This window comes from Danio aesculapii, chromosome 21, assembly GCF_903798145.1.
Source record: "Danio aesculapii chromosome 21, fDanAes4.1, whole genome shotgun sequence".
Lineage (NCBI taxonomy): Eukaryota > Metazoa > Chordata > Actinopteri > Cypriniformes > Danionidae > Danio > Danio aesculapii.
In genome coordinates this window covers 7968629-7989724 of record NC_079455.1, presented here as the reverse complement: position 1 = coordinate 7989724, position 21096 = coordinate 7968629, and the positions used below count along the sequence as shown (strand labels likewise).

Here is a 21096-nt window from a genome sequence, read left to right as displayed (position 1 = left end):
GACAGATATGGCTATAGGTGGATTGAATAAAACTAAATTGGCCATAGTGTATGCCTATATGGGTGTTTTCCAATACTGGATTGCGGCTGGAAGGGCATCCACTGCGCAAAACTACAGAAGAGTTAAGCTTTAAATAGTAAATTATCGAAACTCTTTTGAGCAAGATGCTCATGGTCTAAATTAGTGATTTATGCTAAGCTAAAAGTGCTCACACCAATAACCAGATCGTAACCAGATTTTAAACTGTGTACCAGTCAAACTTCTCTTGATACACTATCTGAGTCTTTTCGCCTATCTAAGTTTTAGGAACAACAAATAATAACTTGACTTCTAGTTGATTGTTTGGTATCAGAAGTGGCTTATATGAAAGGCAAAGGCCTTTAGATTACGCTTATTTTACCTAAATAAAATATGATCATGTCTTGACTTTTAATTATTTAATTAAGACAGTAAGGTCTGACTTTGCTTAGACAAAAGTCTTGTCACAACTGAAATAATGAACATTATAGAATATAAAGTCATGATGCAGTGGAAAAAGTATATTTTATATATATATATTAAAAATATTAATAATATTTTGTATGAAACCCATGAGCTTAGATGACTGCATATATACATCTCTGCAATGATAAATTCAGGACTCCCAGAGTTCATCAATATTTTTTGGATTCATCTTCAATGCCTCCATCTTACCCCAAACACGCTCAATAATGCTCATGTCTGGTGACTGGACTGGCCAATCCTGGAGCACCTTGACCTTCTTTGAATTCAGGAACTTTGATGTGGAGTCTGAAGTATGAGAAGGAGCACTATCCTGCTGAAGAATTTGCCCTCTCCTGTGGTTTGTAATGTAATGGGCAGCACAAATGTCTTGAGACCTCAGGCTGTTGATGTTGCCATCCACTCTGCAGATCTCGCGCACACCTCCATACTGAATGTAACTCCAAACTATGATTTTTCTTCACCAAACTAGACTGATTTTCTCACTGAGGGTTCCAATAAGTCTTCTGCAGTATGTGTGGTACATGATTGGGATGCAGTTCAACAGATGATTCATCAGAAAAGTCTACCTTGTGCCACTTTTCCAAATGATTAACTAGAAGTCAAGTTATTATTTTTTGCTCTTACAACTGGGATCGAAGACAAGACTTAAGTCAGGTAGTGGTATGTAGATAAAACACTGAATAGATTTCTCCAGGCATTATAGATTTCTAAGGTTATTGCATCAGCTGTTTAGTTTGTAAATAAGTTTCTCTCTGCACCTCAGAAAATATTCAAATTCATTTTACTACGCTCTTTTATTGGAGACTTCTGAATCCTGTTGTTTGCTTTATTACCTCTGAGCTGGTGCTAATTATGTTGGTTTTATTTACCAAACGAAAGCCTTAAAAAAATAAACAGACCTGACATGTTTCAAGTCTGAGTAAGAAAGACAATATCTTTACTTTACAAAACACACACAACATTTTTTTTGAAAAAATCTTCTCTCTGTTAAACAGAAATTGGGGAAAAAAATAAAAGGGGGGCTAATGATTCTAACTTCAACTGTATATATATATATATATATATATATATATATATATATTTCCTAGGGGGGATATCATGATTTGTTGAGATACAGTATATGAAAGTTTTAGAAACTAATTCACAAAAGCATATTAGGTAACAAGGTAAACATGCATAAATCTGTGCTGAAAACAAATTGCATGCTAAGGTTCTTCATCCTGCTGGCTGAATGTGTAGATTATGAAGACTGAAGCAGTTATACTTTACACACAATAACTGATATTTCATAAAATTGCTGGCTCAACTGGTTTGGCTATTGAGACACATTTTTACTGTGGTCATTAAGCTACAACCTAATTGTGAATGAATATATTCATTAATTCATTCTCCTTCAGCTTAGTCTCTATTTCAGAGTCACCACAGAGGAATGAACCGCCTAAAACCTACAACGCTTATATAAATACATGTATATATATATGTGATCCCGATGATTTCCCCAATTTCTGTTTAACTGAGAGAAAAAAAATCAACACATTTGTAAACATAATAGATTTGATAACTCATTTCTAATAACTGATTTATTCTATCTTCATGAGAATCAACTGCCATGATGACAGTAAAGAATATTTTACCAGATATTTTTCAGGACACTTCTAAACAGCTTATGTATAGAGTTAATGTACAATGATGGCAAGTTAATGTACAATGATGGTTTGTTCTGTAGACTATCGAAAAAATATATAGCTTAAAGGGGCTAATAATTTTTTACCTTGAAATGTTTTTTTTTATTAAAAACTGCTTTTATTCTAGCAGAAATACAACAAATAAGACTTTCTCCAGAAGAAAAAGTATTATCAGACGTACTGTGAAAACTTATTTGCTTTGTTAAACATCATTTGGGAAATATTTAAAAAAGGAAAAAAATTCAAAGGGGGCAAATAATTCTGACTTTAACTGTATATTAGTTTTGAAATGGAGATATTTTTATATCCATCTCTAAATATGTTTTTTCTTTTTTCAAATTTAGATAAATATTTTGCTGTTGTTTTCTGTGTGGAGTTTGCATGATCTCCCCATGTTCACGTGGGTTTCCCCCACAGTCCAAAGACATTGACTGTAAGTGAATTGAATAAACTAAATTGACCGTAGTGCATGTGTCATTGAAAGTTTTATAAGTGATATCCAATGATAATTCTCTGCATTTGCTGATATTTGTCTGTAAATGAACTTTGACAGAATTTTTATTTTGAAATACATTACACAACAACAATTGCGCAATTTAGAGAATTTACCCTTCCTTGTGTGACTGTTGACCACTATATGTGTGTGTTCCCTTGATTATGCATGGCCTTGAACACTCAAATATGCCCAGCTGCGTGCTTACCTTACCTAATTACAAAATACATGTGACTGCAAGTGAGCTGAAGTGTAAACGGGCTAAGGACCACACACCCCAGGGAAAGCCCTTTGGCATTTAGGCAGCATAATATCTTTCCTGTCTTTATCTACCAGCGGGACTCCTGTTTACACACCGACCACTGCTCCTGGATCTTTGTTAGCATTGCTTTCTCCACTCCCTAGACCTCAATTACGTATTGAATTCTTATAGATGTGGCAGTCAGTTCTTTGACATGGGCAGGTTTGTCAGGACACTGGGAAGCAGATTTGATGCCAGGAATGCTATTTGCTAAGCGATCGATTTTCCTTTTGCAAATACATCGCCGTCCCTAGACTCCATGTGCCTGGGTAGACTGGAAAAAAAAAATTAAATATGAGAAATAAATGAATGGTTTTGGAAGATACAGACTAGAAACAAGTCAAATTATCTGCTAGTGCCACGAGATAATTGTAATTGTCAAGATTTAGCTATTGTTTCAGCTTAAATAGGCTTTGGTAAGGAAAGAAATGTCCTAAATTACGTATCATAACACAAAATCTAAACAGTGTTTAGTCTAATAATTTAAAAACTAGCTTGTTTATTGCTTTTTAAACAGTTTAACTTTCTTATTTTGTGTGACAATGTCTTAAAACTAGAGTTATTAACTGGACAATTCCTCTTTATTTAAGAATGGTCATTATATAGTGTTAAAATAATCAAAAGCATTTAAACTTAAAGCAAAACTATTGTATGAATTAAATCTTTTTTTCAGAAATAATATGTCAAAATGAAATTTCTTTCTTAAAACAAGCTAAATAATCTGCCAATGGGGTAAGCTAAATATTCTAATTTCAAAGGCAAGGCAGGTTTATTTATATAGCACATTTCATACACAGTGGCAATTCAAAGTGCTTTACATAAACATGAATAAAAGAGACAAGTATAAGAAAATAAAACAAATAATAATAAAGATTAAAAACAGATTAAAATGTGTTAAACAGGTTATAAAAGAATGAAAAACAAAGGACATGTGGTCCAGGTAAACTGGGTAGGCTAAATTGTCCATAGTGTATGTGTGTGAATGAGTGTGTATGAATGTTTCCCAGTGATGGGTTGCAGCTGGAATGGCATCCGCTGCGTAAAAACATATGTTCATTCCGCTGTGGCGACCCCTGATAAAGGAACTAAGCCGAAAAGAAAATGAATGAATGAATGAATGCTTCTTGATTTAGTAATTTTTAGATATTTTGACTAAAACAAAGCAAAAGCTCTAAAAAAGCATACACAGTCCACAATCTTTTGTTGAAATTAACACTTGACAGTAGTTACAATGCAAAGTCATTACCTGTTTTTTCTCAAAATACTGAAGCTTACTGCAATGAAACATGACAATGTATTTTGTCACTAAAGAACAAGTATAAGTGCAATTGAGCTATTTTTATTAGGAAAACTTAAGTTAATGCTGTTAATTACAGCTAAAAGTCTTAAAAATGCAAGGCTAATCTTAAATTAATCCCAATTCTACCCTTTATCTCTTCCCTTTACCCCTTCCCCTCGTTTTGCGTGTTCACATGAAGGAGTAGTGGTGTCCCAATTCTCTTTAGCTTGAAGGCGTAGGGCTAAGGTGAAAGGGTAGATACGCCTTCGAACAGAGATTTTTCAGGACCACACTCGAAACCAAAAGGTAAGACAATTTCTCAGAATACACCAGCCACAACGACAGCATAGCTTCACCCGGAAGTAAAGAGATCTACAAATTAATATATTGTTTTAAGCATATGTTTTAATATATCCATAACCATGTTCATGTTTAACTTTCTTGCTTTAAAAAAAAAAAAATTAAATTAAAAATGTACAATTTTGCTATCTATAATCCATAATAATAACTACTGTATAGCAGTCCCACAACATTCTGACACTTGATGACACTAGATTACCCTGTCAGAAAAGTCTAGTGGCTGGGAATGACCTTTTACAGTATCTGCTATAATGTTAATGTTGTTTTTTGTGTGTTTATATAGATGAATAGGGCCACTGTGTAAATGCACAGTACAGTTATGATCTTATTGCCACATTAGATCATTATGATAACATGAAATATGCCTTCAGTGATTTCCTGAAGATAAATACCAAAAAATAACACAATTGGAATAACTACAGCAGTCGCGATCATCTGATCTCATAAGAAGCAAGAGATCGCGATGACATATGATGACGTGTGCAGGTGCTGTAATGGTATCCCTTTTTTTAGGGGTAAATTTTGAAGCCCTTCTCCTTCACACTCTGTTTCAAGGGCCAATGGGAAGGGGAAGAGGTAGGGATACAAAAATAGAATTGGGATTGGGCCTAAGTTACAAACTGTAATTAAGCTAAGTGTGCAGGAAAATACATAACTACAAGCTTTACTAAGTAACACAATCTTGATCTTGCATATTATTATATAAGGTCAATATGATTTTTTGGCTTGAAATAAGGACACTCTTAGACATTTTATTGTATTTTTGTGGTAACTTACTGGTAGCACCTTTGCCAGCCATTTACCATAACTGCCCCTTTACAGTACCTTACCTGTAAATGTGTTTTACAGTAGCAGTGCCCTACCGTTTTACAGTAAAATAGCCTTATCGGAAGATCTTTAAAATGCCCTTTAGCATATTCTTCATTTTACAAAATGACATTTTCACAGTACTTTTACTGTAATTTATTTACATTTTACACCAACAGTACTTAACTATTTTTAGTATTTACTATTGAATTCAATAAATTCAATCGATCCAAACAAGTGACAAGATCATGAACAGTGGTATTTATATAAGTCATTGTTATTATAATCATTTTAAATGGTTTACAATAATGATTTCCATTCTTCAATCTATTATAAATTCATTTTGTGATTCAAGATGTTAATTAATGTCTTCAACATTAATTTTTGTTTTCACCTACAGTAGCAGTGCTTAACTACTTTGATTACAGTAAAATACCACCAGTTCCTAATATGCAGTAAGTTATTGTAAAAGTTTTTAAATGACCTGCAATACAGTGCCTATTACAGTAGTAAACTATAAACAAATGTATGTGGTACTTTACTGGGCTTTTTTACAGTAAATAACTGTAAAGAAAGGGCAAAGTCTAACAGTGTATAGGGAGTTTTTGTAGTGTATATCTGTACAGCTGTCAGATATTGGGATAATGGTAAGACAGAATTTGTACATGCGTGTGGATGAGTGTGAGTACATATGGCTGGGGCAGATGGTATGAAGGATGTGCTATGACTCTGTTCCAAAACCTAGTGAATGTTTTAAGACATCGTAGGCACGCTTTTGGCGCTGAAGCTGTTCCAAATGTTAGGCAGCATGATTCTTCTGGCTCTAAAAACTAATATTAGAAAAATTAGGCAGCAGTAAGTGTATTCCTTCCAAAGGAGGCAATATTAGGATTTAAATAGCTACATAATAATAAACTCATATGGTAACAGTTGATTTTACTGCACTAATCTTTAACATCAGTTAGGATTCTACCTTCAAAGGCAGTTGGCTGGCAAAGTGGACTGCAGTGTAGATAAATATGTTTTCTGCCCACGTTTTAAATCCTGTTTTAAAATCCATTCTTCTGGAAATAAAACAAACATTTTGGCTCAACGCTATATCCTTGGTGTGTTTAAAGAAATACAAAGTCCAAATTTAACAGTTTTAGGGTTTGTCCGTATTTTACACACATTTGGGTTTAAATAGCCCAGCATTTTTAGTGCATCGTTTGTCAGCTAATAAATAAATGCATTTTTTTTCTTCCTATGAATCCTGTGAATGAAAGTCCTATGAATCATGGCACATGTTTTCAATGAACGCTTGGCTATATAGCAGGAAAAAAATATACAGTTGAAGTCAGAATTATCCCCCCCCCCTCCCCGCTTTTGAATAATTTTTTTTTCTTTTTTAAATATTTCCTGAATTAACTGAGGAAGGAAATTTTCACAGTATGTCTAATAGTATCTTTTTCTTCTGGAGAAGGTATTATTTGTTTTATTTCAGCTAGAATAAAAGCATCTTTTAATTTTTTTTAAAACCATTTTAGGGTCAAAATTATTAGCCTCTTTAAGCTATTTTTTTTCGATAGTCTACAGAACAAACCATCATTATACAATAACTAGCCTAATTACCCTAACCTGCCCAGTTAACCTAATTAACCTAGTTAGGCCTTTAAATGTCACTTTAAGCTAAATACTAGTATCTTGGAAATAGCTGGTAAAATATTATGTACTGTCATCATGGCAAAGAGAAAAGAAATCAGTTATTAGAGATGAGTTATTAAAACTATTATGCTTAGAAATGTGTTGAAAAAAAATATTCTCTTCGTTAAACAGAAATTGGGGCGAAAATAAATGGGGGGCTAATAATTCTGACTGCAACTGTATATATTTGACTTGTATTTGAATGACAAAATGTTCAGAAAGATTAATTACGAGTTCCTCCTATGCTGACTGAATTTCTGTTTATAGATAATCTGTTCAACCAACCACTCTCGAATGTGTCCAAAAACCTGGAAGCTGTTCCTTCATCCCTATAACAACAGAGTCAGAAAAAAGGGCCTTCTCATTTTTGACCCACTGAACAGTTAAACAATGGTTATAGTGCCAAGGAACATTTAACAGCAGCTTCGCTTGTGTCAGACGGCTGAAAAATTCAAGTCCTCCCCTTTATCCTCTCTCCCAAGATGACTTGCCCACAGTCTTGCTGCCTTGTCTTACCATGCCAGACTCGTCATGTTGATCATTCACAGCTTCTGAGGAACAATCAGCACTTTGACCCAGAAAAGCAGCTTTGCATAATGACGGCAATATGTTTTGCCCAAACTGTGGAAGGGAACGCCTGATGCAGCGGTAGGCATTTTGATTAACACAGGCTAATAGCATTTCCACCCCGCAGGCTTGTTTTGATAGAACGGCCGAGTTTTTGTGTCCTCAGCTGTGCTGATATGAAATCTGTCTTCTTAATGCTTGGTCTATGCGTAGCAGTTTCGCACTGTATCAAAACACAGACATCAGATCTGATAACCGTTTTACTCAAAGTAGCCGCGCAGAAGTTTTCCTAAGGCATTCAAATGTTAAACAGCATCACAATTCTTTTCGGTAGCGCATGACTGCAGTTCTGTAGAGACTGTTCATAAACTGTTAAAGCACATGTGGTTGCACCAAGCCAAACTGATTGGAAATATATGCCCACAGCAACATTTCTGGAAAATAGTGTTTTTTTTATTAGGTTTTTTGGGGGGAATTTTTTCAACACAAAAGGGAAATCTTCAGTGTATTGTGCTAAAACATATTCAGTTGTATCCCAAATTGATAAATGTGAATATTGGGATCTTTTTTTTTTCATCTTTGATGTTGTATGTACTTACAGATTGGACAATGAGTGAGTGTCAGTAAAAGACTTGCTTCATCAGTAGGGTTGGGTATCGTTTGAGGTTATTTCGATATTGATGCTAAATCGATACTTTTACTTGTGAGCCACACAATTATGGTGGATGACTCTAGAAAAACCTTTTATTTGACAAAATCTCTTAAAAAATCATTTTATTAGAAGAATATAATTAAAGTTTAAAGTAAACATCAGTTCATATTTTATATATTTGAATTACATGAATATATTTCCTTTGATAGTTTGTTGGTTAGCATGAATTTAAGATTTGCATTATGAAATTACATTAGCTTACTACTTACCTGTGTTAAGGCTGTCATCAAAATACTGAACTCCTTTTTTCTAGGGTTGGGGCTTGTGACTATGTTTACATGGTTATCAGTAATCTAATGATTTGCCTTAATCTGAATAAGACAATAATATGATCAAGGTGTTTACATGAGTTGCTTTTTGAATGTTCTTTTCATGATCCCGTTCTAAATGTTTTAATACATAGATCGATTAATGTCATTGCGTTACCACGCTATCCATGTTTCCTCCAGAGTTTCATGTAATTTCAGGTATTTATTTTTAATTTTTGGACTTTAACTGCAGTTTCACTTTCACTCAGGAACATGTGTCAGGTGTCTGTGGTCATTTGAGGTAATCAAGAATCACTGTTTACATGGTAGTCTAGACTCTTAATCAGAGTATTGTCTAAATCATATTAAAATCAGAGCATTAGTGTCCATGTACATACTCATTGAAAGTCCCAGATGATGTCGCAAGCTTTCAGAGACCGTGCATTCCTCTGCCTTTAAGTTGATTCCATGATCCCTCGAATATATCATTAAGTTTGACGTGTTTCCCCCTTTCGCGCAACTTTTGTAAAGCATCTGCTTCACTTTGCTGTGTCAGAATCGCTGCTTGTAAAATACGCTTCAGAACGCTTAGTTTAAGCAAATTTGATGAACGCGATCATGCGTGTTGACCTGAAGAGAGTGTGCGTTCCCTAAGCAACAAGAACAAATGCCTGACATCGCCTGTCTGTATTCCTCAAAGTTGTTTAGAATTAAATGTTTGGAGATGGTGTGACAACACGCTCATATGTGTGCTTTGATGCACCCCTTGATGCTTCTTACGTCCTTGTCGCAGCACCAGTGGCACCAAAATTAGGTACCGAAATTCATATGCTGATTTGGGCCGGTACATACCGGTTACAAAGATACCGGTGCTATAATGGCACCAGATTTCGGTACCCAACCCTATTCATCAGTCAGCAAACCCTCCTTACAGTGTAAAAAATTCTGGGTTCCACACAATTCCTTCATGTTGTACCAACACAAATCGATTAAGTTAACTTAATCATTTTTTAAAAATTTAATTGGATTGAACATAAAACAATTAGGTTGTCCCAAACAAAATTTAAGAATTGCATTGTTTCAACTCGTTTTAAATAAGTAATTTGAACTATTTTTTGAGTGTATATGCTAAAAGTATGTTGTGTAGGCTTCCATGAATTATGAAAACACAATAATGAATTCTAAACCTTTCTTTTAAAGCTATGTGTGCAGCGATCCTTCCTATCCCAGCAAGGAATGTTTTTGTTTTAAAAGACTTCTAACAGTCATCCAATGATAGACATCCTGGCCTAAAGTTGAGCTGTCAGTGAAAATTTAATAGATGTTAAACAAAACGATGGACTAGGCATCAAAGAGACTGAATGAATAGGAAAGAACGACTACACATGTGGATTTGTCAGAACAGTTTGATGACTCGTCTATTTTTGGATTATTGTTGGACATCTATTAGATTGTCTTTTAAACAAAATCAATCAATTAATCAATACTTGTTTGGTTATAACTCCAAATAAAATTATGTATTAGTGATAAACATTAATTTAGTCATTTGACACTAACCAATGTTCCCCAAGAACGTAAATGTATCCAAATTAGCCCAAAGACTAGTTATCATTTGTGGTCCCTTAGCCAGACGTTAAAGGCCATGCCAATAAAAATACTAATTTTAACTAAAAACAGTACTCAAATAAACAAAAAACAAAAAACAACCACCACAACAACAAAAATCCTAGTGTTCACAGTACTGATTATTAAGAAGCAGCCCCTTCTTAAAATGATATTTAAACTACACTGTAAAACCCAGAAAGTTAAAGGGCACCTATGGTAAAAAATCTACTTTTCAAGCTGTTTGGACAGACATATGTGCATGTATAGTGTATAGACTGTCATATTGGGGTGATATAAGCACACCCAGTGCTTTTTTTCAATTTAACTACATAAAAAACGGTGGACCAATTGGAGCTGTTTTCAAATTGACCGCTACCTGACGTAGGAGAGCGGTCCCCCCGCCCACCAATATTGATTGACAGGCGCGTCATCATATCCTCAGTTTGTTGATTCACGTCTGCCATTTTCAGCGTGAGTTGAAGCAACACCCTAGCTCTATTTTTAGATGCAAGGCTCATTGGGCTCAACACAAGAGCAATATTCTCCACATTATCGCTCTAATCGGAATTATTGGTTGTATCTTTAGGTAGGTTTGCAAACATGTGTACTTCTCATTGAGTCTACCTTATACTTCAGCCGTTTGCATTTCTCGCGATCCCAGAAGCTCCCTGTGATCTTAACTAGCATGCGTTTTAGAATTCTAAACATAGGTTTCTATTAGGGTACACTCAAGTCGACGACTGGGCGCCGCGGACCGCTGCAGAAACCTATGTTTAGAATTCAAAAATGCGTGGCGCGATGATTTGGGACACTTTATGCTTCTGGTGCGCCACAGAGAGTGTCTGGTGTGCCGTGTTGCGGCTTCGAGCGGCGCATCCGGTGCCTCAGTCAAAGTTAATTCAGTGTGCGTGGTTATTAGTTTCTGTGTACAAGCTCGGCACTTGAAACTAGCACACAGTTGGCTGTAAAACTGTACAAAGACACAAATGATTTTGTACTCTCTGCTTGGTCTGTGTCAGAGTCGTACATGTACGACTGAATGGTGATCCTCTCTCTCTCCTTCTCCGTCTGCCTGTCTGTTGCAAATGCAGAGCGGGTGAGCTCATGGCCCCGCCCCCTTGTTACATTGGCGGGAAGCCGAAACTAATTTACATGTGAAGCAACACACCCATAAATCAGCGATCTGTGGACACGCCCCCAACATGACACTTTTTAACACATTATAATAAAAAAATCTGAATTGTGTTTTGAACTGAACCTAAACTGGCACACTCAGAAGAACCATAATATTTATATTAAATCATAAAAAAGAGGTAAACTGTGTTCCCTTTTAGGTAACTCAAACCATCTAAGGGAAACTGATTGCAACAAACCATTTAAGTTCAAAAACGAATACTAATGAGTACTGTGAACTTATGATGAAAAAAGATGGCTTTTTTCTTGTTTTTTTTCTGTTATCTGAGATCTACTTATGACGTTCATGTGTTTTTGACTGTCAGAACGTGCAGATTTTTAAATTAGATTTGAATTCCCTTACCGTTTACATAAAGAACTGAATGTGTCTGTGGGTTGATCTGACCGTGCCCTGTGCAAATCAGTGGGCGGAGCAACAGAATCAAGATTAGATATTCTTGTGTGGAGGCAGTGTTCAACCTACCTATGACACAACACAATCTCATGGGAATTTGTAACTGTTTGATTTAGTGGCTAATTCGTATGAATTCGTACGATCTAATTCGTACAATTTAGTACAAATTGCTTATCCCCCAATGATGGTAGGGTTTAGGGGTGTGGTTAGGTGCCACGCCTCCTTTTTAAAATTGTACAATTGCATATGACTGAACTTTTACGAATTCGTTTGAATTAGCCACTAAACTGACAAAACGTAAAATAAGTACGTTTTCTCGTGAGATCAGGCTGTATGACATCATAGATAGGTACATTCCAGAATCTGTCGTTTTCTGGGTCTGATGTCAATAAAAGGTGTTATTTTCATTAGAAGTAAATTTTCAGCTCTGAAAATCTCATACTGTATTCTGTAGCATGCTTACCAAATATATCAAAAGCTTGAGTAAAATTTGAGATCTCCTTCCATGACCCCTTTAAACCTCTCATGACCTTCTTTTGATTTTTTGTCTGATCCTAAAGTTAAAATTTGAATGAAAAGGAATTTGGTTTACTGCCAAATGAGTTCATTTCAAATGGAAACTGCTGTTATTATATGCATTCTGGCAGGTATATTTCTTTGATATTCCATGTTTTTCCAATGAGCCTAGGTTAGGCTGCTCGCACACAGCAGCACAAACAGGACTAATGTGCGGCCCCTGCGGTACCGCTGTGGTAATGGAAGAAGCAGATTTCATTATGGTTAATAAGTGAGCTTCCTCACTGGAGAACACTGATTATTCTGTTCCCCGGGTCCCTTTAAGAATCACGTTCAGTTTACTTTCTGGGCCCCATTCACCCTTCTTTTTACCGCATATTGACTTTCCTGTGTTTTTCATGTCAAGTTTAACATCTCCGCTGACCACACTGTCATGCCAATGGTCTAGCAATGACGTAAACCACTGTGACACAAGCTGATGTGATTTAGATAATGTAATATCTGGAAATACATTTCCTTGTACTTGATGTAAACACTTCCTGACGTTTGACAGCGTAATTGTTCTAAACTGCAGCTGCGGCCTTGTGGAAATCGTTCTGTTCTAGGAAATAAGTGAAGTGTGAAACCAAATGGAGAAAATTTAATTAGGAAAGTTTCTCATTTTTAATTGTTGACTTGGAAATCATGTGGAATTGCTATACACCATGTTTTAATCCACTAATAGCAACAAATTAATATGTGTAAATTAAATATGTAGTCTACATGCACAGCATGGGTGAATATGTGGTAATCCATTTACTTCATGGGCTTCACAGCACTGTTTCAGAGCAATATGTTTATTGCACACTCAATCTCAGTAGGTTCACGGATGATTTGCATATAGTGTGCGTTATAAAAGCAGATGGTATATTTGGACTTGGTTCACCAGATTTCAAATGGGAAATGTGCACATGAGACTGAAAATTGTTTGTAAATTCATTTAAAAAGCATATGTCATATGCATTTCTATTTACATGTGGTATTGAAAACATTTTTGGCAGTCGAATCAAAAGTGGACAATGCTAAATGTAAATGGGGTCTAAAAGGATCTGAGGTTGTCCACTTTTGACCGCTTCGAGAGGTAGTCAAAAACACATAAAATTGCATTCATAAAGTAAATATATTTATGATGTCAAACGCTTTTGAACAGATGAACAGATAATTTGTTGAGCAATGTGCACCTAAAATAAGATTATGTTTATTTATAAACTGCATGCATGTAGGTATGAAGAGTTCAGATGCAAAAACCTCTAAGTGCCGGCTGAAATTTCAGTCGAAAATGAACATTTTTCTCAGCCTCTTTTGTTTATGTTGGGTTATTGTACAATAAAGACCATGAAAAGAACTTATTTTTGCCATAATTTTGCCATAATCATATTTACTATATCCAGTCACACAAATTACAGTTCTAATCCTTGCTACAAACATTGTGTTCATAGGCTTGCCAGTTGTGCAACATGACATAGTTTATAGAATAGAATACTGAGGAAGTAAGCAGAACAGCGGTTCCCAAAGTGGGAGTCGTTGGACAATGAGCGGCTTGGCGATTTCCAAAGATCAAATTCATTTTATTAAACTATTAAAATGACCATATTTTATCCATAACTTATTGAATAACAAAATAGTAGTTAATAGTAACATTGTTAACGTTAATAATAAACATTAAAAAACAACATGCAAATAAAAAAGCCATTAGTCTTTCGATTTTTTATTTTTTGCGACTGCTGGAATGATTGCGTTATATTAAAGACACAGCAATAGCATCAGATGCAGTACATTGATTTTATGGCATCAGGTTAAACTTTCTGACACTGTTACGACACTCACGTAGATTGAAAATAAATACAGGCCACAACTGAACATGGAGGATGGTCTCCGAGGGGTGTTCTCCAAAATTAAATGACTAGACTTTTGGTATGTGCGAGCCATTGTGTGTATATTCATAATCACCTCAGAGAATATTGGGGGTCGCGAGTTACTGCCATTGTTATTTTTGGGGTCGTGGACTGAAAGGTTTGGGATCCCTTGGTGTAGAATGTGATAAAATAAAATAATTTCGAATTAATATTTAAGTAAAAATTTTCAATACTGGTTGGTGGGTGGGTGGGTTGGTTGGTTGGTGGGTTGATTGGTCGGTTGGTTTCTTGGTTTGTTGGTTGGAGGGAGGAAGGGTGAGTTGGTTGGTTGGTTGGTGGGTGGGTGTGTTTGTTGGTTGGTTGTTTGTTTGTTTGATTGGTTAGTTGGTATATAGATAGGTTGGTTGGTTTTTTTGATTTGTGACATAATGGTGCCTTTCATTTGCAGTTTTGCAAAACAGTGCTACCATTCAAAACGAGGTTCATTTAAACACAATTTGTGAACTTTGTCGATGATCTCTAACCTAATGTTTTTCCTATTTCCAATTCAAGCAATATTCATTTACATTTATACCTTTGTCAGATGCTTTGGTGCATGATTTATAGTATTTTCAAGGTGTGAAGATGTAATTACGCAATTCTTTACCAAAATCTGAATTGCATTTCTATAAAGGTTTCTTTGGGATGTCTTACTCCCCACTATTTTAATAAAGTACTATAGTTTTCCTGTTTCAGTAAAGTGATCTTTATATACCATATCCCAGAAAATATGGCATTTTGTGAGATAAATAAGTTTAACACACCCTGGTGAACATAAGAGCTACTGTTTCACTATGATTTTTACATATTTGTACTTCTTTCAGTCTTAAGATAAGCAGCAGTGATATGAATTGCTAAATGTGTATCATATTACAACTCAAATAGCTATTTATAAACCATAATCTCATATTCTCAATATGAGTTTTAACCAAATAGGGTAAACCTAGAAAGTGATTCAATTTACTTCTACAGTAAACACACATCTATTTCTCCTGTTGTTTTGCTTGAGTTCTATTTACTTTAGCTGTACTGGCTCTACTCCTCAGAGGAACCTTTGGCTTGCTACATTAGATTTGAAGGCAGCAGTTGGTATTTCGGATGCAGATTTTATAATTCAGGCTGCTAGTGTTATTGTTGGCAGTCGTTCAGTGTGCTTCCATATTGAGTAGTTACTAATATATCATATTTGCAGGATGTGTATTCACATAATAGGAGCACAAAAGCTCACAAAATGACTAATCAGGAGTATAGTCTTTTTTGATGAGTGAACAGTGCCCAGCATAAATGAGTACACTTACAGATCTTTTAAATTAATATTTCCTATAGGATGCTGTGCAATAATATATGTGTGTATATACATTAGATTAGTCAGTACCAAAGCCAAAAATAGAGCTAATTTAACAAAATGTCTAAAGATCACAGTCCAGAATTAGTACACCCAAATTAATATGTAAAAGAAACATATTAAATTAAGTTAATAGAGATGAAAAATTAAGAGAAACTAAAATATTTTAATAATTTGTTAATTTAGTAGTTTGTAATTTTATTTTGCTATACCTCTTTTTTAATTTAAATGTATTTTCTGTCTATTCCTAATGATGTTTTATGACCAAGCTTTTATTTTAATTTATAAAATTGTCACAGTTATATTGACTTACCGGCCACTTTATTAGGTACACCTGTCCAACTGCTTGTTAACGCAAATTTCGAATCAGCCACATGATGGCAACACAATGCATTTAGGCATATAGACATGGTCAAGACGATATGCTACAGTTCAAACCAAGCATCAGAATGGGGAAGAAAGGTTATTTAAGTGACTTTGAAAGTGGTATGATTGTTAGTGTAAGACGGGCTGATCTGAGTATTTCAGATACTGCTGATCTACTGGGATTTCCATGCACAACCATCTCTAGGGTTTACAGAAAATAATCCGAAAAAGAGAAAATATCAACTAGTATAGGCTGATTGAAAGGCAACAGTAACTCGAATAACTAATCATTACAAACCAAGGTATGCAGAAGAGCATCTTTGAATGCACAACACGTTTAACCTTGAGGCGGATGGGCTACAGCAGCAGAAGACCACACCGGATGCCACTCCTGTCAGCTAAGAACAGGAAACTGAGGCTACAATTCGCACAGGCTTACCAAAATTGGACAGTAGAAGATTGGAAAAACGTTGCCTGGTAGGATGAGTCTTGATTTCCGCTGCGACATTCAGATGGTAGAGACAGAATTTGGCATCGACAACATGAAAGTATGGATCCATCCTGTCTTGCATCAATGGTTCAGACTGGTAGTGGTGGTGTAATGGTGTGAGGGATATTTTCTTGGCACACTGTGGGCCCATTAGTACCAATTGAGCATCGTGTCAACGCCACAGCCTATTGTTGCTGTCCATCCCTTTATGACCACAGTGTACCCATCTTCTGATAGTTACTTCCAACAGGATAACTCATCATGTCAGAACACGCGAATCATCTCAGACTGGTATCTTGAACATGACAATGAGTTCACTGTACTCAAATGGCCTGCACAGTCACCGGCTCTCAATCCAATAGAGCACCTTTTGGATGTGGTGGAATGGGAGAACCACATAATGGATGTGTAGCCGATAAATTTGCAGCAACTGCGTGGTGCTAGCATGTCAATATGGACCAAAATCTCAGGAATATTTTCAGTACCTTGTTGAATCTATGCCACAAATGATTAAGGCAGTTCTGAAGGCAAAAGGGGGTCCAATCCGGTACTAGTAAGGTGTACCTAATAAAGTGGCCAGTGTGTGTATATTCACTGATAAATGGCTAAAAATATTCATTTTTAAAAGGAGGTGTACTCATTAATGCCCCGTGTCTCATTTTGAGTGGTTGACAGTTGTTGATGATGTTGACAAATGCTATTTAGAATAAATAATAATTATATAAAAATATACAATACATACAATATGATATAACGCAGGCTGCACGGTGGCGCAGTGGGTAGCATATTTGCCTCACAACAAGAAGGACACTGGTTAAAGCCCCAGCTAGGTCAGTTGGCGTTTCTGTGTGGAGTTGGCATGTTCTCCCTGTGATCGCTTGGGTGTGCTCCGGTTTCCCCCACAAGTCTAAAGACATGTGGTATACTGTAGGTGAATTGGGTAAGCTAAATTGTCCATAGTGTGTGTGTTGCTTGTTCAAACTACTTATTTAAAATGAGTTGAAACAACACAATTATTTTGTGTTTTTTGGGGGGACAACTTAATTGTTTTATGTTAAATCCACTTTAATTTGTAAAACAAAATGATTAAGTTAACTTAATGGATTTGTGTTGGGACTGAAGTAAAGTAATTGGTGAAATATTTCTTTCTTTTCGGCTTGGTCCCTTTATTAATCTGGGGTCGCCACAGCGGAATGAACTGCCAACTTATCCAGCATATGTTTTACGCAGCGGATGCCCTTCCAGCCGCAACCCATCACTGGGAAAACTGGTGAAATATAATTGTGTGTAATTGTTTTTTTAATGGATAAGAGCAACTATAAAATGAAGCCACAGATAATCTAGGTAAACAGCTCCATTAACATCCATTTAATGTAATCATTTACTCAAAATACCCATTCAACTGTAAAAACTGCCATGTTTTTATTTACAAGTAAATCCAGCAGACACCTCCACCTATGCAACAACACAGCACAGGAAGGTTTGGTGCTGAATGTATTCGACACAACCACAACATTATACAGCAAGGTTACATGAAAACGGTGCCTCTAAACCCAGATTCCCAATTCTGACTCTAATTGGTTGTTTTTCGAACCCTCGACAAAGAGTGTGAAGCAAACATCCGCCTGAATAAATTGAAGCCTAAACACCCGAACGCAATTCTTTGTCACCACAGGAACGTAAAAAAACACAGCATGAATACAATTATGGTAATGTTTTGCATCTTAACACACACACACACACACCACAGTCCACCGCGTCACCTGAATTAGCAATATTCGCGCCGATTAATCATCTGCGTATTGATTGCACACGTGCTCTTAGTTTCACACTCCCCATGGAACGTCCTGCTAATGCTGAACCGGGCAGTTAAAGCAGGCGATCTAAACAATGATTACTATTATTCATCAGTCTGATGACTTCATGCCATAGAAAATGAGTGTAGGAACAGCTTTTGTGGCATTTTTCATGCCTTGCAGTCAGCCAGGCAGGAACATCAAGTCAAGAAGTAAATGCACTTCCAATTCCCATGGCTACACACGCACATACACTCACACATATGGAGGGTGAGGGGCTGTGCTAAAATAAAAACCCCAGCCATCAAACCCCTAACTTCCCCCATGTGTCTCCTAGGGCTATATCTGGCCAGAAAGCAGGGGGCAGTTACTCAGACAGAGCGTCGCAAGCGTGTGCTGCAGATACCGGATTGAGAGTTCAGGAAATTCCTGCAGACTCTGGGCAGGGATTTTGGCTTGCGCGTCTGCTATTGGAAAAAGCTGACAGTGTTGGAAGTAACTGCCTGGAGTCAGTCGGAAAAAGAAAGAAAGCGAGAGACAGAGGAAAAATAGGCCTCATGCCATCTTTAAGGGGTGTCAGAATCTACTTTTATCTGGCCGTCACACCCCTTGTGCACTAGCTTGGACTTCAGGTTGAGAGCCATGGTCAGGATGGTAAGGTTTTAGCTCATTGTTTCTGACTTGCGCTTTGTGTGAGGAAACGCATGTGACTTCCTGGCAGCAGAGAGACAGGGTTGCGCTTAATCTGAACTGCTACTTTCATTCTTCGAGTTTTCAGTCTGTGCCGGAGCTATTTTTATCTCTCTTTCTATTCCACGCTTTCTTTCAGTTCCAGTTCAGTTGGATTATTCGGCCACTTGTTAAATAGAAGAGTTGATTTAATTGGGAGCCAAAAAAAGTTTGTGTCCCGACAGTAGACAAAGGGGTTCTTCCACTTTTTTTTAATCTCGCTCTGTTTTTCTCCTGTCCAGATGCTACCGCTACTCGATTTCTCCGTCTCACTGCCTCCACACATTTGGTTTCAATTACTTCAGCCCTTTGGGAAGCGTGCTACTATAAATAAGTAACAACGGGGTTTAGCTGAGGAAAGATTGCACAGTTACCGACAAGCTTCGCAGTGCTCGTGCTCTTCTGATGAAATGTGTGAAAGTTGATTGGTGCTATTGTTTGTGATGATGCCAGTTTGGAGCGGAATAAGGAGGGATTAAAGGGGGAGGAACTTTGGCTGGAGAGTGAAGGAAACAGCTGGGAAGGTTATGGGACGTTTGGTTACGTGTCTGCCCTTTAGTGTCCGAGTCAAAAACAGACCCACCCCCCCTGCCCAACGGCCCCAAACATGACCATTGGCCTTTGAGAATTTGAACAGGCCTGAGATCAGCCTTTGAAAGCTGTTTAAGATTCCGCTAAGGTTTGTAGTGTAGAGGAACGAGGGAAATGTGTGAGCTCGAGAAGGAAAGTAAAAAAGATTCTGATATAGATTTGGCTTTGAACTGTTGCTAAACAAGAGGCAACTGACAATTCTTGTAAATTAGATACATTAAAGGGATAGCGCACCTAAAAGAGAAAACTATGTCATCAGTTGCTTATCTTTTACTTGTTCTAAACCCGTTTTATGTTCTTTCTTCTGTTTATATATATCTTTAAAAAGCTTTAAACTTGTAACTGTTGAGATCCATGGTATCTGTTTCCTACTTTGGAAGTCAAAGGTTGCAGGCTTTCAGATTTCTTCAACATATTGCCTTGTGCTTTCAATAGAAGGATGAAACTTATAAAGGTTTGGAACCACTTGAAGATGAGTAAACAATTAGTACATTTGGTCAACTTTCTCTTTAATAGAGAATTCAACTTCATTCATTATATTTGTTGTGACGTATTATTGTTTTAAGTGTTTTGCTTTGACCTCCAGTGTTACATAATGTGAAGCTGTGTTTGGAATTGGTGCCAGGCTTCTCAGTTATGAACTATCGTATTGGTGTCTAGCACAGATATTCAGACTAATCAGTTGTGTAACAATTCGTAGTAAGTAATTTGATAAGTTAATGCACCCTTTATAAACTTATATGTCACCCTACACCACAAAAAAATATTTGTGGGAATATTAAAAATTTTATTTATTTATTTTTTTTTTGGGGGGGGGGGGGGTTGTTTTATTTTGGCTAGAATGAAAGCAGTTTTTAATTTTTTAAAATACCATTTTAAGCTCAAAATTAGTAGCCCCTTTAAGCTATTTTTCCCCCAATAATCTACAGAACAAACCACTGTTATACAATAACTTGCCTAATTACCCTAACCTGCCTAGTTAACCTAATTAACCTCGTTAAGCCTTTAAATGTCACTTTAAGCTGTATAGTAGTGTCTTGAAAAATTTCTAGTCAAATATTATTTACTGTCATCATGGCAAAGATAAAATAAATCAGTTATTAAAACTATTATGTTTAGAAATGTGTTGAAAAAATCTTCTCTGCATTGAACAGAAAATGGGTAAAAAATAAACATGGGGGCTAATAATTCAGGGTGCCTAATAATTCTGAGTTCAACTGTATGTATGTATGTATATATATATATATATATATATATATATATATATATATATATATATATTTATATATATATATATATATATATATATATATATATATATATATATATATATATATATATATAGGCAATATCACACGAGTAGCAGGGCGATATGGCTATATTGGCTCTGGTGGGAGTCGTGCATTGGTTCGAGGCCACAGGCTGATTGCCTTAGTTTCCCATCTGTGATGATATACAGCCATAATGCACTGCTACGAGTGTGATATTGCGTTTAGA

General features: G+C 36.2%; 1 protein-coding gene across 3 annotated transcripts in view; it reads left to right on the top strand.

Annotated features, from left to right (window-relative positions):
- Positions 1 to 21096, top strand: part of sgcd (sarcoglycan, delta (dystrophin-associated glycoprotein)) — a 374313-nt gene that overhangs the window by 171259 nt on the left and 181958 nt on the right. The window contains exon 1 of one of the 3 annotated variants that reach the window (XM_056446100.1): positions 18626 to 18933. The exons of the other annotated variants lie outside the window; for them this stretch is intronic. Within the exon in view, the coding sequence (XP_056302075.1) occupies positions 18922 to 18933 (12 nt within the window). The 5' untranslated portion in view covers positions 18626 to 18921. Of the gene's footprint in view, positions 1 to 18625; positions 18934 to 21096 lie in introns of those variants that run through there. 3 annotated transcript variants of the gene reach the window in all.